This window comes from Haliotis rubra, unplaced genomic scaffold, assembly GCF_003918875.1.
Source record: "Haliotis rubra isolate DU_JTF1 unplaced genomic scaffold, ASM391887v1 Scf342, whole genome shotgun sequence".
Taxonomy (NCBI): domain Eukaryota; kingdom Metazoa; phylum Mollusca; class Gastropoda; order Lepetellida; family Haliotidae; genus Haliotis; species Haliotis rubra.
In genome coordinates, this window is record NW_025767016.1 from 141417 (window position 1) to 158160 (window position 16744).

The 16744-nt window shown below is 43.5% G+C and overlaps 1 protein-coding gene and 1 long non-coding RNA gene across 2 annotated transcripts; one reads left to right on the forward strand and one right to left on the reverse strand.

Moving 5' to 3' along the window:
* Positions 1–1853: 1853 nt before the first annotated feature.
* Positions 1854–2985, forward strand: LOC124284687. Its single transcript, XR_006900618.1, has 3 exons — positions 1854–1940; positions 2123–2230; positions 2292–2985. It is a non-coding gene; the product is annotated as an uncharacterized LOC124284687 (long non-coding RNA).
* Positions 2986–6711: 3726 nt separating this feature from the next.
* Positions 6712–16434, reverse strand: LOC124284681. The gene is made up of 4 exons (XM_046720782.1): positions 16350–16434; positions 14749–14890; positions 12309–12957; positions 6712–6795 (listed from the first exon to the last, which is right to left on the reverse strand). The coding sequence occupies exons 1-4, from the start codon at positions 16432–16434 to the stop codon at positions 6712–6714; spliced, it is 960 nt and encodes a 319-aa protein (XP_046576738.1).
* Between the last annotated feature and the right edge of the window lie 310 nt (positions 16435–16744).

Here is a 16744-nt window from a genome sequence, read left to right on the forward strand (position 1 = left end):
GATCGGGGCTCGCAAACACTTCTCTAGTTTAAAATACAATTTACAATTTATGCATAATGAATGCATGTCAGCAAGAATTTTAGATGAGATTGATTACTAAAAAATTACTTTTGTTTCAGCTTAACCATCCCACTATTAACAAGGCTAGTAACACCTTGAGACATTACAACATACAGATTAATACAAACTTTGAAGATGAATCAACAGTGCAGCATGTGCCCGTTTTTTCTAACAGTAGACAGGAACTAACATATCATCTGCTGTCTCATCAACCTAATGCATCTAACTTCATAATACACTGTAGTGGAGCAGGGTGTGGAGCAAGTTTTAGGAAGTTAGATTCATTTAGAAGGCACTGTGAAAGGAAACAGGGAAAATGAAATGATAATTCAGATCTTCGTATTTTATGTTATTGTTCAGAATTTTAGTATCCCATAATTGCCACTAATTTTGCCATGCAATAATACATGTTAATTTAGGGGTCATTATTTTACAGCTACTTCTGAGATGGACCTGACAGAAGCTAAACAAGCTTTAGACATCGAGCTGAAAAAAACTCAGACTGAACAGGATAGGGCAAAGATCCTTAAACTACAAAGAGTCACATTTAAAGATAGGAGAAATTTTGTTGCACGAGTTAGGGAAGATGGCAGCATTAGAGCTATAACAAATGAATATCCAAGTCTTGCAAAGAGTCTTTTGTAAGTGATCCAATATCATCCTGATTAAAAAACTACAGGAGAAACATTTACCATGTCTACACAATTACTCCTAGGCCAAATGTAGAGATAACATTATTATCAGGTAATATGATACACCCAGCTGTATCACCCTTACTGCATATCCTGATCATGTTGAACATCAGTGCTTGTCACCGTCCATTAAACCATGCAGTTAATACTCATGAAGTTGGTCTATGAACATGTGGACACTGTTTCAACAGCGGGGTAAACCTTGTTTGTTTTCAGCAACCTGATACATTCTTTGTCTAGTTCCACATTGACAATAATCTCTGGAGGATGGGAGTTGTCATACCAATTACTGGATAACACTTTTACTGCTGGTGAAAGATCCTAAAAGACAGGGACTTTTCTAACATTTGGCCTAGGACTACAGTTCCCATAAAAGTTCTAGTACAACAGCATTTTTGCCATACCCGAGAACATAATGTTCTATATTTGTCAGAAAATATTAGCTTTTTTATGCATAAATGTTTGTTTTACAGGTGGAGAAGGAATTTTCTTGATGAAATCAAACCTTGGTAAAAAAAAAAGGGGCATGATGGAAAAATTCAACGAGCTGCTTTCCGACATTAAAAAACTTATTGGTGTTAATGCAGTTGTGGTGAATAAATAAAATCTTTATTTAAGGCCAAATAGAAAAAAATTCTTGGTTCTCAGGCACCGCCGCATCAACCTGGAAGCTCCCAAGATCTTTTTTTATTTTCATTTTGAGCAGAACAAAGATTTTGACCCCTGGGTAGCCCATATTTTCTAATTTAAAAAAAAATAGACATGCAAATGTGTTGGACTTAGGAAAAAGGCAGGGGTAGGCTTTGTTTCCGGAGCACAACTCGAAAACCGTTCAATATCTTTCAACAAAACTTGGCAGTTATATGAGTCAGATGTCAAAGTGGTGCCTTTTGCTATTTGCAGCTTTTCCAATTTTTTGTTTTCGGTTTCCATGGAAACGTTTTGGACTTAAGTCTCAAAAGGAAGGTGTGGCTAAAAATATCAAGTTGGACTTCAAGTAACTGTCAGATGATTTGTTCTTTCAACTTTGTGGGGGCCAGGGGGGATTTGTCATCGTCTGATGACTTGTTTTGAAAACCCATTGCCTGAGAACAATCAACAGTGCAGGTGTTGAAGTTATTGGAGACAACAATTAAGATCGTGTCAAAATCGAAGAAAGCATTGCCAGATTTAATTACACGAATGGATGTAAGTTAACTATCTACAACAAGCTTTTGTCATTGCCTGAAGAATTGTTGTAGTGTATATATTCAGTCAAAGATTATTTGTAGAAGTTATTTCAGAGAAATGAATGTTTTCATTTAATGTTTTAATATCTGCCATGTGGTATGTCTACTGATACATTCAACTTTCCTTCATTTGAATTTCAGGTGAAAGGTGCCGACTTCTCCTCACGAAGGAACGAAGCACCCAGACTGGTGCTAATAAATGGCACTAACACAAGCGCCTACATTGTAGGAGACAACATACAGATGAAGGTCAGCAACACTGTACAGATGAAGGTCAGCAACAGGTTCAGGAGACAACATACAGATGAAGGTCAGCAACAGTGTGTAGGAGACAACATACAGATGAAGGTCAGCAACAGTGTGTAGGAGACAACATACAGATGAAGGTCAGCAACAGTGTGTAGGAGACAACATACAGATGAAGGTCAGCAACAGTGTGTAGGAGACAACATACAGATGAAGGTCAGCAACAGTGTGTAGGAGACAACATACAGATGAAGGTCAGCAACAGTGTGTAGGAGACAACATACAGATGAAGGTCAGCAACAGTGTGTAGGAGACAACATACAGATGAAGGTCAGCAACAGTGTGTAGGAGACAACATACAGATGAAGGTCAGCAACAGTGTGTAGGAGACAACATACAGATGAAGGTCAGCAACAGTGTGCAGGAGACAACATACAGATGAAGGTCAGCAACAGTGTGCAGGAGACAACATACAGATGAAGGTCAGCAACAGTGTGTAGGAGACAACATACAGATGAAGGTCAGCAACAGTGTGTAGGAGACAACATACAGATGAAGGTCAGCAACAGTGTGTAGGAGACAACATACAGATGAAGGTCAGCAACAGTGTGTAGGAGACAACATACAGATGAAGGTCAGCAACAGTGTGTAGGAGACAACATACAGATGAAGGTCAGCAACAGTGTGTAGGAGACAACATACAGATGAAGGTCAGCAACAGTGTGTAGGAGACAACATACAGATGAAGGTCAGCAACAGTGTGTGCAGGAGACAACATACAGATGAAGGTCAGCAACAGTGTGCAGGAGACAACATACAGATGAAGGTCAGCAACAGTGTGCAGGAGACAACATACAGATGAAGGTCAGCAACAGTGTGCAGGAGACAACATACAGATGAAGGTCAGCAACAGTGTGCAGGAGACAACATACAGATGAAGGTCAGCAACAGTGTGTAGGAGACAACATACAGATGAAGGTCAGCAACAGTGTGCAGGAGGCAATGCTGACACTCATGTTTTCCTACTACGCTTGGGATCTAAGTTATCCCAAACGTGTTCGACTACTTAGACTACTCCAATCTTATGTTCTTGGAGACAGTGCACCTTTTTTCAAGGGATCAAACTACCAGAAGTTTATGAAAGAATTGGAGGATAGTTTAAGTCAGTAAACACTTTCCAGTGACAATTACCAGTACCAACCAGACATGAACAATATAAAGTCCAGTTTTTATTGTGTTTACAGTATTTTGCAAATATTGAAATGATTAAAATAATTCAGTTTACTGTGATGTTCATTTCATTTCAGTGCATTTTGTTTGCAAGGAAAATGTCCTGCACAGAAAAGATACATAATGGGTTAAGTTAATGTCTTGCTAAAGACCATAGGGTTCTGCATCATTGTTTGGGTAGATCTCATAATTTTGTAAATATTTTTCTTAAAACGTTTTAAAGAAAGATTGATTGCCGTTTCTAACTTTGATGCGGGTTGGACCTAATCTCAATATGCTGTTTTTATTGTTTGAATTAGAATTTATTTTACCAAAACCATTTGGATTGTTTCTGCATTCTCCAAAAAAGTTTAGCTTTCCCCTATTCATTGCTATGTGTGTTTTATAGTACTTGATGAAATACTTCTGACCTTTTTAAAATTAAAACTACGGCAAGAGATTTGGAAAGTTTGTGCTTGTATTTTGAACATCAATCATTGTTTTCTAGGAAGGCTTCTTTGAGTTCTTTATTTGTGATTTTATCAAAGGTGTTAACCAAATCAAATTAATTATGGGTACTGTATACACTCAGTGATTTCTTTAAACACTGGGCATGCATATACAGCCTGTAACATTTCACTGTTTTTCCATAACCTATATATCAAGTTTCGTAAAACTATAAATAAAATTGGTTTCTATGAACTTAATGCTCTCGCATTTTCAGGTGATAATCAGGATTATTTCGGTACAACTATGTACTGATATGCTAAACACAATCCTAAACGCGTACCTATTCTGTTTTTTTACATGTTAAGGTAGCTAAACATGTTTAAGCATCTAAACATGTTTAGATGCTAAACTCATTTCTTAACATGTTTAGGTAACTAAACATGTAAAGGGAGTGTACACAATATCACATATTCGGTGTTTTTTTCTTCCCGAATAATGCGACCCCTTAAACGGTCAATATTGTTTCATTAAGTAAAAGATATATACATTGTTCACTGTCTGATTTTCTGACAAGATTTATAGTGATCCCCTGATTTATCCTGGGTATTTAAGCTGAGCTTAAGGTGATGGTAAAATACGGATCAGCTTACTTATACAGCGACATGTATACACGTGTGTGTGGCACCATTGCCAGTATTGATTGCAACCCGCGTCGTACAGCTGTACCTGTACTGAATGCAGCGTCAAGCAAACACATAAACATATAGCCCAGATTGTAAATAGACTCTGCTTGTAGCAGAGATTTCTTATGAAGGTGTAAAGGGCTTTGTCGTTTCTATTTACGCCAGTTTTGTGCGCACAGAATCCAACCGTGGTGAATACCCCAACAGTCAAACAGTCTTATCCCCTTAATTGCGGAATTTAGGTCGGGTAATAACTCTTACCATCCAATGAAATTTACTATTAATCGATAACAACTTCTATGATACACTATTATGGCGACGGTTTGGGCAGGAGGGTGGGGATTTCTACCGAAACGTGGCTGTAATAGGGTATTAAATAAGTTGCTGTGTCTACTTTCTCTTCCGTCAACTTCCATGAAATAAGTATCAAAGAATTTAGCCTTTGATAAACATTTTGAAGTTAGAAGGACACGAATACGTGACACTTTTATATAGACAACACCTTCTTTTATTCTTTATCACGATGTTTCAGAGCTACTTCTTGCTCGCGGCATCATCGGGTGAATGCTGCATGTATACTTGTTTCATAGCCTGACATGATAGACCAGGAAGTTGGATGCAGGTTGAAAGAGAACACACTGTTTTACCTCTGATAACGCGTAAGATGACAATCCTTTGTTCTGGGATGATGGTAAGTTGAGGAATCTGACTTAAGTACCTACGTCAACAGCTGAGGTATTTTGACTAACGGTTAATGTCAAAATATGAAATCAACATACCACAAAATGCAGTTCTTGAGAAAATGTGCAACTAGTGCATCAGTATCATTAGGAACCGTTAATGATTTAAGGCTAGGGGGTGGGATGATGTTGATTTAAAGTGGGCGTCACCCATTTTGTTCTGGGATGGCAAGGGGGGAGGGGGAAATAAATTTTGTTCACATGTATTAGGGGGTCAGCAATTCTGTACATAGAAATATTAAAACATTACGCTTTAAAAATATGGGAAGGGAGGGGGCATTGATTTTGTACATGACAGGGCGGGGTCACTTACTTTGTACATATATTTTAGGGGTCATTCACATTTACATGCTTCTCCATGAAAATCATCAACCACCCCACCCCCCACTCCCACCCCCTAGCCATATATTATGAACGGTGCCTTACCCCATACATAAGCACTGTGATTATCAAAGGGCGAGGTTACACATGATTAACGTTGGACGCTTGAATGTTCAACAACAACTAGTCATCAAGTAAATCATTTCAAGATAATCCTAATTTATCGTGATCAATCTTTGTCTCCATGAGGCCAGAGAATAAACTTACTCTTTTCCACATTTCGAGGCTAGGTTAAGGTTATTAATGAAGTCGTTCATCCTGAGCGATAAAGGATGTTCGTGATCATCAGACGGAGTTGGGTAGTTGAGGCTTGCACTGTTCTTTCGTTGTTCGCGGTTCGTGTGCAGATCGCCCAAACGCATAAGTGTGGGTTACCCTCACTTGTCCAGTCACAGCAAGAGTCTTTATGTTGTATTTACTTTGGAGATTCGAGGTCACATTATCAGGTCACGGTGTCCGATAAGGGTACGAGTCCCTACTGGTTGAATGTGTGGAGTAAACAGTTTCAAGATCATGTCTATGAAAATGCAAACATCCTTGGCAGTAAACAATGTATCATAAATCCAAATATATGTGTCTCTTTATGACTAAAGACAACAAAACCGTTAAGTATCTGTATATTTCTTGATTATATGTGATAATATAGAAGTAGTACTTTATCTTTAACAAAGGATACATGATTTTTTTTCCATTTCTGGTCAATGAAAGGTTGGCTTGATTTCATAAACATTTCCTTTGTGAACTGTTAGTGTGCCGTATTTACCCGAGGTGTCACACAATTGTCATATGCCTCGTGTGGAAAGATCACAGCAACGTTACATGGGCCCCGAAAAAGTTTCAAAACGTGTATGCATGGTAGACATGTGGGGGACATTTCCAAATTTACGAATCAGGGCCTAGATTTTCGAAGCACTCTTAGCGCCAAGATAGTCGTAAGTTAATGTTAATGTATGGCACTTATCTTTCTGCCTTCAGTAGAAATTTGGAAAGGGCATTTTCGCTTTTATTTGTGTGTTATTCATTATGTATGACCGGTAATGATACTGCCCTTGCTACCCCCTCCCCGACAGTTGTACATACTGTTGCCAGGAGGGGTTGTTGGTTCCTGTAATTACATCAGAATAAGTAGAACATGAAGTTTTAAACATGGGTTCATATGATATCAGTAATAATTATATATGATACTACAACATGTTAAAACTAACCAACAAACCATCAGTAATAATTATATATGATACTACAACATGTTAAAACTAACCAACAGACCATCAGTAATAATTATATATGATACTACAACATGTTAAAACTAACCAACAGACCATCAGTAATAATTATATATGATACTACAACATGTTAAAACTAACCAACAAACCATCAGTAATAATTATATATGATGCTACAACATGTTAAAACTAACCAACAGACCATCAGTAATAATTATATATGATACTACAACATGTTAAAACTAACCAACAGACCATCAGTAATAATTATATATGATACTACAACATGTTAAAACTAACCAACAAACCATCAGTAATAATTATATATGATGCTACAACATGTTAAAACTAACCAACAGACCATCAGTGATAATTATATATGATACTACAACATGTTAAAACTAACCAACAAACAACGATAACAAAACAATACAGAAGCCAATACGAAAATCGTCAAATTATAAATGAACCATATATTACTCAATATACACAATATATACTGGATTACAATATATATATATATATATATATATATATATATATATATATATATATATATATATATATATACGTGCATTCCTAGTAAGCAGTTATAAAATCGTTCTTATATAACCGAACACATTGACCTATAAAATTGATGTTGTATAACCGAACACATTGACCTACATAGCGGGGCTGATACACACAAGCAAACGTTCACGTGGCCACGTGGTCAGCGAGCCGTGTTAACTCACGAAGCATGGTCTGCTTGCCTGACAGACTGCGTTCACACAAAGCAATGCAAGCATTAGTCACGGTGATAAACGGTACCCCAACCTCTTTCAGCACAAACTGACTGATTGTCCACAAGGACATTAACGACCTATTCTGATAACCAGGTGATCGCCTATTGTTACCTTCAAGAAACTGGATAACAACTTCAGTGATAACTGACATACATACGTTAAACACTCACTGGGATGCCAGTGCGCATGAAACATATTCACAATACACATTTTATTGCTGGCAGACCCCAGGCTTATGAAGCGAGTTTTGGTCATTCTTGATGTGGCTTACACCAGAGACCATATAATAGAGGGACGGCCCTCCCCAACAGTTTATCACTAACCATCAGCGCTACGGCCTGACATGTAACTGATACACATCGACACCCTGCTGCTAACTTCCCTCTACCGGTACACATGCGCAACAAATTCTCAAATGAGCACACTGGTATGGTCTCTGCTTACACCGAGCACGGGGTGGTGGGGTAGTCTGTCTCACAGTCCCTGAACCACATTAATTTCCCTACTGCCAAGCCCTCTCTGCTGTGCTAAAGCCCTAAATAAAGCAAGTCTAGATTTCCTCTGAATCTCTGGTCTCCCTAGGGCTCCTTTTCAATATAAATGGGCTTGTTTGTTACTATCAAAATTAAATATATTCAGAGACTAAGCCTTAGTCTAGGTGGTGGGGCAATATGGTACTTTGAGCGTTTACTCTTTACACGGTTTGATTTCCCACGGGTACAACGTTTAAAGGCGATTTCCACGAGTGCATTGTTTAAAGACGATTTCTTTTATTCCCTGTTTGAAATTCCTGGAATATACCTGCATGAATATGTACATGAAACTAGAGTTGTTGTGTTGATGTGTTTCGTGTTCTATAACTCAGTCCTCAGTTGAGTTTAAGTATATTTCAGTGATTGATATCATGGTCAACATCAATCAGGTACAACCCTCAATCAACCAAGGCACAGAGCCTGTCCACCCGATTAACAAGTCTCCACTTGTAACCACTAGGTTACCCCAACGCCCCACTGATGTAACCACTGGGCCACCCAACCGCCCTACTGATGTAACCAAGAGGTTACCCCAACGCCCCACTGATGTAACCAATAGGTTACCCCACCGCCCCACTGATGTAACCACTAGGTTACCCCACCGCCCCACTGATGTAACCACTGGGTTACCCCACCGCCCCACTGATGTAACCACTAGGTTACCCCACCGCCCCACTGATGTAACCACTAGGTTACCCCACCGTCCCACTGATGTAACCTCTAGGTTACCCCACCGCCCCACTGATGTAACCTCTAGGTTACCCCCACCGCCCCACTGATGTAACCACTAGGTTACCCCACCCCGCCACTGATGTAACCACTAGGTTACCCCACCGCCCCACTGATGTAACCGATAGGTTACCCCACCGCCCCACTGATGTAACCACTAGGTTACCCCACCGCCCACTGATGTAACCACTAGGTTACCCCACCGCCCCACTGATGTAACCACTAGGTTACCCCACCGCCCACTGATGTAACCACTGGGTTACCCCACCGCCCCACTGATGTAACCACTAGGTTACCCCACCGCCCCACTGATGTAACCACTAGGTTACCCCACCGCCCCACTGATGTAACCACTGGGTTACCCCACCGCCCCACTGATGTAACCACTGGGTTACCCCACCGCCCCACTGATGTAACCACTGGGTTACCCCACCGCCCCACTGATGTAACCACTAGGTTACCCCACCGCCCCACTGATGTAACCACTAGGTTACCCCCACCGCCCCACTGATGTAACCACTAGGTTACCCCACCGCCCCACTGATGTAACCACTGGGTTACCCCACCGCCCACTGATGTAACCACTGGGTTACCCCACCGCCCCACTGATGTAACCACTAGGTTACCCCACCGCCCACTGATGTAACCACTGGGTTACCCCACCGCCCCACTGATGTAACCACTAGGTTACCCCACCGCCCCACTGATGTAACCACTGGGTTACCCCACCGCCCCACTGATGTAACCACTAGGGTTACCCCACCGCCCCACTGATGTAACCACTAGGTTACCCCACCGCCCACTGATGTAACCACTAGGTTACCCCACCGCCCCACTGATGTAACCACTAGGTTACCCCACCGCCCCACTGATGTAACCACTGGGTTACCCCACCGCCCCACTGATGTAACCACTAGGTTACCCCACCGCCCCACTGATGTAACCACTAGGTTACCCCACCGCCCCACTGATGTAACCACTAGGTTACCCCACCGCCCCACTGATGTAACCACTGGGTTACCCCCCGCCCCACTGATGTAACCACTGGGTTACCCCACCGCCCCACTGATGTAACCACTGGGTTACCCCACCGCCCCACTGATGTAACCACTAGGTTACCCCACCGCCCCACTGATGTAACCACTAGGTTACCCCACCGCCCCACTGATGTAACCACTAGGTTACCCCACCGCCCCACTGATGTAACCACTAGGTTACCCCACCGCCCCACTGATGTAACCACTAGGTTGCACCCCACCGCCCCACTGATGTAACCACTAGGTTACCCCACCGCCCCACTGATGTAACCACTAGGTTACCCCACCGCCCCCCACTGATGTAACCACTGGGTTACCCCACCGCCCCACTGATGTAACCACTAGGTTACCCCACCGCCCCACTGATGTAACCACTAGGTTACCCCCCTGCCCCACTGATGTAACCACTGGGTTACCCCACCGCCCCACTGATGTAACCACTAGGTTACCCCACCGCCCCACTGATGTAACCACTAGGTTACCCCACCGCCCCACTGATGTAACCACTAGGTTACCCCACCGCCCACTGATGTAACCTCTAGGTTACCCCACCGCCCCACTGATGTAACCACTGGGTTACCCCACCGCCCACTGATGTAACCACTGATGTAACCACTGGGTTACCCCACCGCCCCACTGATGTAACCACTAGGTTACCCCACCGCCCCACTGATGTAACCACTAGGTTACCCCACCGCCCCACTGATGTAACCACTGGGTTACCCCACCGCCCCACTGATGTAACCACTAGGTTGCCCCACCGCCCCACTGATGTAACCACTGGTTACCCCACCGCCCCACTGATGTAACCACTAGGTTACCCCACCGCCCCACTGATGTAACCACTAGGTTACCCCACCGCCCCACTGATGTAACCACTAGGTTACCCCACCGCCCCACTGATGTAACCACTAGGTTACCCCACCGCCCCACTGATGTAACCCACTAGGTTACCCCACCGCCCCACTGATGTAACCACTAGGTTGATGTAACCCCACCGCCCCACTGATGTAACCACTAGGGTTACCCCACTGCCCCACTGATGTAACCACTGGGTTACCCCACCGCCCCACTGATGTAACCACTGGGTTACCCCACCGCCCCACTGATGTAACCACTAGGTTACCCCACCGCCCCACTGATGTAACCACTAGGTTACCCCACCGCCCCACTGATGTAACCACTGGGTTACCCCACCGCCCCACTGATGTAACCTCTAGGTTACCCCACCGCCCCACTGATGTAACCTCTAGGTTACCCCACCGCCCCACTGATGTAACCACTGGGTTACCCCACCGCCCCACTGATGTAACCACTGGGTTACCCCACCGCCGCCCACTGATGTAACCCTGGGTTACCCACCGCCCCACTGATGTAACCACTAGGTTACCCCACCGCCCACTGATGTAACCACTGGGTTACCCCACCGCCCCACTGATGTAACCTCTGGGTTACCCCACCGCCCACTGATGTAACCACTAGGTTACCCCACCGCCCCACTGATGTAACAACTGGGTTACCCCACCCGCCCCACTGATGTAACAACTGGGTTACCCCACCGCCCCACTGATGTAACCTCTAGGTTACCCCACCGCCCCACTGATGTAACCCTCTAGGTTACCCCACCGCCCCACTGATGTAACCACTGGGTTACCCCACCGCCCCACTGATGTAACCACTAGGTTACCCCACCGCCCCACTGATGTAACCACTAAGTTGCCCCACTGTTACCCTACCGCCCCACTGATGTAACCAGCTGGGTTACCCCACCGCCCCACTGATGTAACCTCTAGGTAACCCCACCGCCCCACTGATGTAACCACTAGGTTACCCCACCGCCCACTGATGTAACAACGAGGTTACCCCACCGCCCCACTGATGAGCAAAAAAGTGTTTGAGAACCAAGTGTACGTCGTATATTTAACATTAAATAATTCACCAACTACGTGAGGAACAACAAACTGTACCTTTCAGGGGAATCGTATGTTTGAATTTAATTGACAACGACCGATACCCTCTCCATGACAAGTGTAATAGTTGACAACGACCGATACCCTCTCCATGACAAGTGTAATAGTTGACAACGACCGATACCCTCTCCATGACAAGTGTAATAGTTGACAACGACCGATACCCTCTCTATAACAAGTGTAATAGTTGACAGTGACCGATACCCTCTCTATGACAAGTGTAATAGTTGACAACGACCGATACCTCTCTCTATAATAAGTTGACAGTGACCGATACCCTCTCTATAACAAGTTTGACAATGGCCGATACGAAATGTATGATTAATTTCAAGCATGGTCACGTTTTCCTTTGTGCTGTCGGTCTCTCGAGTGTGTCGGAAATACACGAGTACAAGTTTGACCACAAATGCGATGACGGACACGACAAGCAACACAACGGTGAATGTAGAGTTAACTGCCCCTGGTTGCCAGTTCTGGGCAATGCTACCAGAGAGCGCCACTATCAACACAAGGTATGGTGTGACGGTGTAGCGGGAATATTTGTCCAGGAACGTCCAGTCAGAGATAGAAAACAACACAAGCTCACCAGCAAGTATGCCAAGTGAAATAGTTGAGCTCGTTCTAGGTGTGATGGTAAAGTCTCTTTCATAGGCGAGAGCTGCTGCTAGGTTTAACAATGTGGCAATGGTGCACCACGTTGCATACGTGGCCAGGCCATTCTGAACGAACACTCGCACCAGCCAGACATCTACCGTCCTGCCTTGTTCGACGAGGGTGGGTTCGTGATAGGCCATGTCGCGGTAGGACAGACCCAGGCAGATGTACGTGGACAGGTATGTGAGCAGCAGGAAGACCATGGACAACCATAGGTACTCCCGGTCAAACAGGAAGCTCCATCCCAGGACCACGCCCCAGTTGAGAGCGGACGTCAGGAACAACAACGGACTCAGCAAGGTCGGACTGACGTACACCGGGCCATTTGGGGCTTTCCTGATAAAAATAAAACTTTGGTTTAATTCGAACAGAACTGAGCAGAAGCTGCAAACATCTTACAATATTTGATTGTTATTTTGTTGATTGATAGTTGTGAATAAGCTCGCATGTTACTTCCATGGTTGAGTGAATGAGAGAGGGAAACAAACAATCATGAGACAAGTTTACAAATTGATCCCTTATTATAACATATTTAACATAGACGCCGTGTCAGACAGTGGTATTTATTGCCAAAAAGTTTTCCTGAACATCGATGGTTGGTGAATTAAATTTAACCACATGTAAATTTGAAATGCATTGTGCGATCCTATTGTGAAGGAGTACTGCTTGTCTGAATAGCTGGGCAAGCCTTCCCTGAACATACTTGCTAACACAAAGCCGTGATTTTGCACACAAGTTGCACAGTTCAAAGTGGTTTTTATCAACGAATTTGAGTGAGTGAGCTGGGTTTTACGCAGCTTTTAGCAATATTCCAGCAATATCGCGGCGGGGGACACCAGAAATGGGCTTAACATATTGCACCCATGTGGGAAATCGAACCCGGGTTTTCGGCGTGACGAGCGAACGCTTAAACTGCCCCAGGGATTTGAAGATATAGGGCTCTATAGCAATCGAAATAACGCCCAGGTGATGTATTGCAACCCATCACCAGGCGGTGTGAAGCACATAAGTCATCACTTATGCAATACATGGTCAAAGCACTGCCCACCAGCATTTCGTTATGAATGTTGTTATTTTTTATGGTATCTAGTCTGTACCTAATGTACGTGAGAGCGACGTACGAGGAGATTTCCGACTGCACATAGGCCATCGCTAAGTGTTGATTGGATACACATAAAAAACACCGAATTCTATCAGCTTACACAGACAGCTAATCTGTATTTAACAACTCACATCCGTGAACGGTTTTGTTATATACTGGCCCATTGTGTTGATTTCCTGTATTGTCAACCTAAAACCGTGGGTTAATTATCCATTGATCCTATGCGGGCATTAACCAATATCTCAATTCAGTCATGCACGTATCAGGATATCATCTGTTTCCAAGAGCCCCTCTATTAACACAGGGTAGCACGCCAGTCGGGTTCAACTAAGGCAGCTTTATTTCAGTTCTACTACGGAGTCAGTTAAATGTGTCCAAAATTATGTCAATCTCATTAAAATCAGCTAGTTATAACCAGCGCTAAACAACGATCCGAGGACATCCCATTACGAGGCTCATCAGAACGACCTTTCATCCGACCAATTAGAACGTCGCTTCTCTTTATCCGAAAGTGACGGTTGGAATGTGTTTACTAAGCATGCAAACTCGGAAGGAATAACATTGGAGAATCTAAACGTCAATTGGAGGCTGTACGACAGGTTCTGCCATATTATACTATCCGTCGCACAACTGAAAATCAAGAGAAGTCACTTTTCCAAAGCCTTTGAGGAGTGATGAAACATCTTGGCCATCTAGAATTCAAGAATTTTTGGGGGGTCAGAATTTCAAATTTTACAAATTTTCGATACTTTGGTAAAGTTATATTCTTAAACGTAATGTTCAATAGAAGTCGTCAGTTTGAAAGATGATTTCGAAATGCTTGATGAAGCCGCTTTCTGATTGGTTGATGTCGACGTCTTGATCGTCATGTCGTTCTTGAGTCAAAATTCTCAAAAGTCGTTCAGACAAGACTTGTCATGGGAAATCCTTTGATGTTTGCTTTGCGGTAGCGGCAACTAAGATTTGAGATCAAAACGATAGAATATAGCTAGGGCGGATCTGGATCAGCGGATGGGATGACGTACCTGCAGATGTTGATGATGCCGTACAGCATCCACAGAGCTTGCCACACGAAGATGACACCCCAGATACTGAACGTCGGACTGGCGGGGGTGATCTCTATGGCATACTTGTCAGATATGTCTTTGACCTCGTTAATGATAATTTCTGTAATGGAACATCGTCTAAGATTATTAATATTGTCTTTTATGAATGAACAGTGGGTGCAATCCTGCTCTCTGGAAGAATAAGTAGTCTGGGGCGGTGCTGTAGCAGGGTCATCAAGTAAGAGAGTCACACAGAAGGCCCGGCATCGATTCCCCACATGTGGGAAGCCCATTTCTGGTACCCCTCCCCATTACTGACCACAACTGAACTCACTTTCCCAGAAACATCTAATGTGGCTCGGTGTCAAACACAGACAAACATTCCCCTATAGCAAACCTTAGGTCGAGGAGAATTGGACAAAACAAGAGTGAGAAGACATCAGTGACGGTCGTGGGTGCATTACCATCTTAATAGCAACCCGTGGAAACTCCTTATGGTCTTGAGTTCCGGGTGATGCTTGATCAGAACGAGTGATGGGATGGCCGCTGTAGGCAATGGAGGTGTGACTCGAGGGTGGGTTCAACTGTATCTGCAATGCTAGGAGTAGATGGCTGTGTGGAAGTACATACTACAGGCAGTGGTATCGGGAAGGTGCGATTCATGTGTGTGTGTGTGTGTGTGTGTGTGTATGTGTGATCAGATAGTGTATGCATTCACACTTCAGAGAGTAGGGATTCACATATGTTCAGATAGTGTATGCATTAACACTCAGAGGGTAGGACTTCACATGTGCATTCATTTAGAATATGCATTAATTACACAATGTCATTTAGAAAGTGGTCAAATGTAACATATGTTATATTTGGGATTACACTTTCTTAGTAAAGTACAGATTCTAGTACGTTTTGGGTTGAGTCCCATCCGGGATTCGAACCCACACCCTCAGAGTCAGGCACCAATCGCCAACACACAAAGCTAGCGGCACTAACCCGCTCAGCCACCAGAGGGATACACAAAGTCCTCAGTCTAGACTACCAGTTGTCCGATTTCCATTTTTGTGGAAGTCGCGGTAGGTGAGCGGGTTAGGCGGATGGGACTCAACCCCCCAAAATACTAGAATCTGTACTTTACTAAGAAAATGTAATCCCAAATATAAGACTCAGACAGGTGAGATTCACATGAGTGTTTACTTTAAGTTAGTTTAATGCATTAACACTCAGACAGGTGGCATTCGCATGTGTGTTCGGTAAGTGCATGCATTAACACTGAGAGAGGTGAGATTCACGTGTGTTCGGATAGTGCATGCATTAACGCTCCGACAGGTGGGATTCGCATGTGGGTTCCTTCAGTATATACATTAACACTTAGACAGGTGATATTCAAATGTGTTTTTCTTTAGGATTGCATTTAGGATAGGATATGCATGTCCGTCATTTCCTTGTAAGTGTGTTCTTTATAAAAGTAGGTACTTTATATGCATTGACGCTCAGACATTGTGTGCACGTAGCACCTACACAGGTGGACTTCCACAACGTGATTTAGGCGCTGTTAACCTGGACAGAATGGGGTGTTTACTTACTATAGGAACCGCCCACTAGTTGTGGCATCCGTCCAAGGTAGATAGTCAACAAGTTGACAATGAACATTGCCCAGTTGACTAGCATGCTAATAACGAGGAAAGGAGAGTGTCCCCGCGTCATGGTAACCATGGTTACTGGATACCCTGAAAGGTAACAATAGCATATTAAATCATTGCCTTAGATTCAAATAACTTGCTACGTAGTAGCTAGTAGGGCTAATTATGAAGGAAAGCTAATATGGCATTATATGCATCCGAGGCTTGTGTGTATGACAACCTTGAGGTAATATAGAAAGCCTGCATTTAAACATGTATGCGTCACATCCATCCTTGATTATATGGTGTATGGGGAACTTGGGCGGTACCAACTTAAAATTCAGGTGAAAGTTTCTTGG

What these genes read in the sequence shown, in the direction of transcription:
- LOC124284681 (XM_046720782.1), bottom strand. Translation starts at nt 16,434, where the DNA reads ATGCTAGTCAACTGGGCAATGTTCATTGTCAACTTGTTGACTATCTAC. An exon ending in ACTAGTGGGCGGTTCCTATA is followed by an intron (nt 14,891 to 16,349) that starts GTAAGTAAACAC and finishes GTTCCATTACAG; the next exon opens with AAATTATCATTAACGAGGTC. An exon ending in GGCATCATCAACATCTGCAG is followed by an intron (nt 12,958 to 14,748) that starts GTACGTCATCCC and finishes TATTTTTATCAG; the next exon opens with GAAAGCCCCAAATGGCCCGG.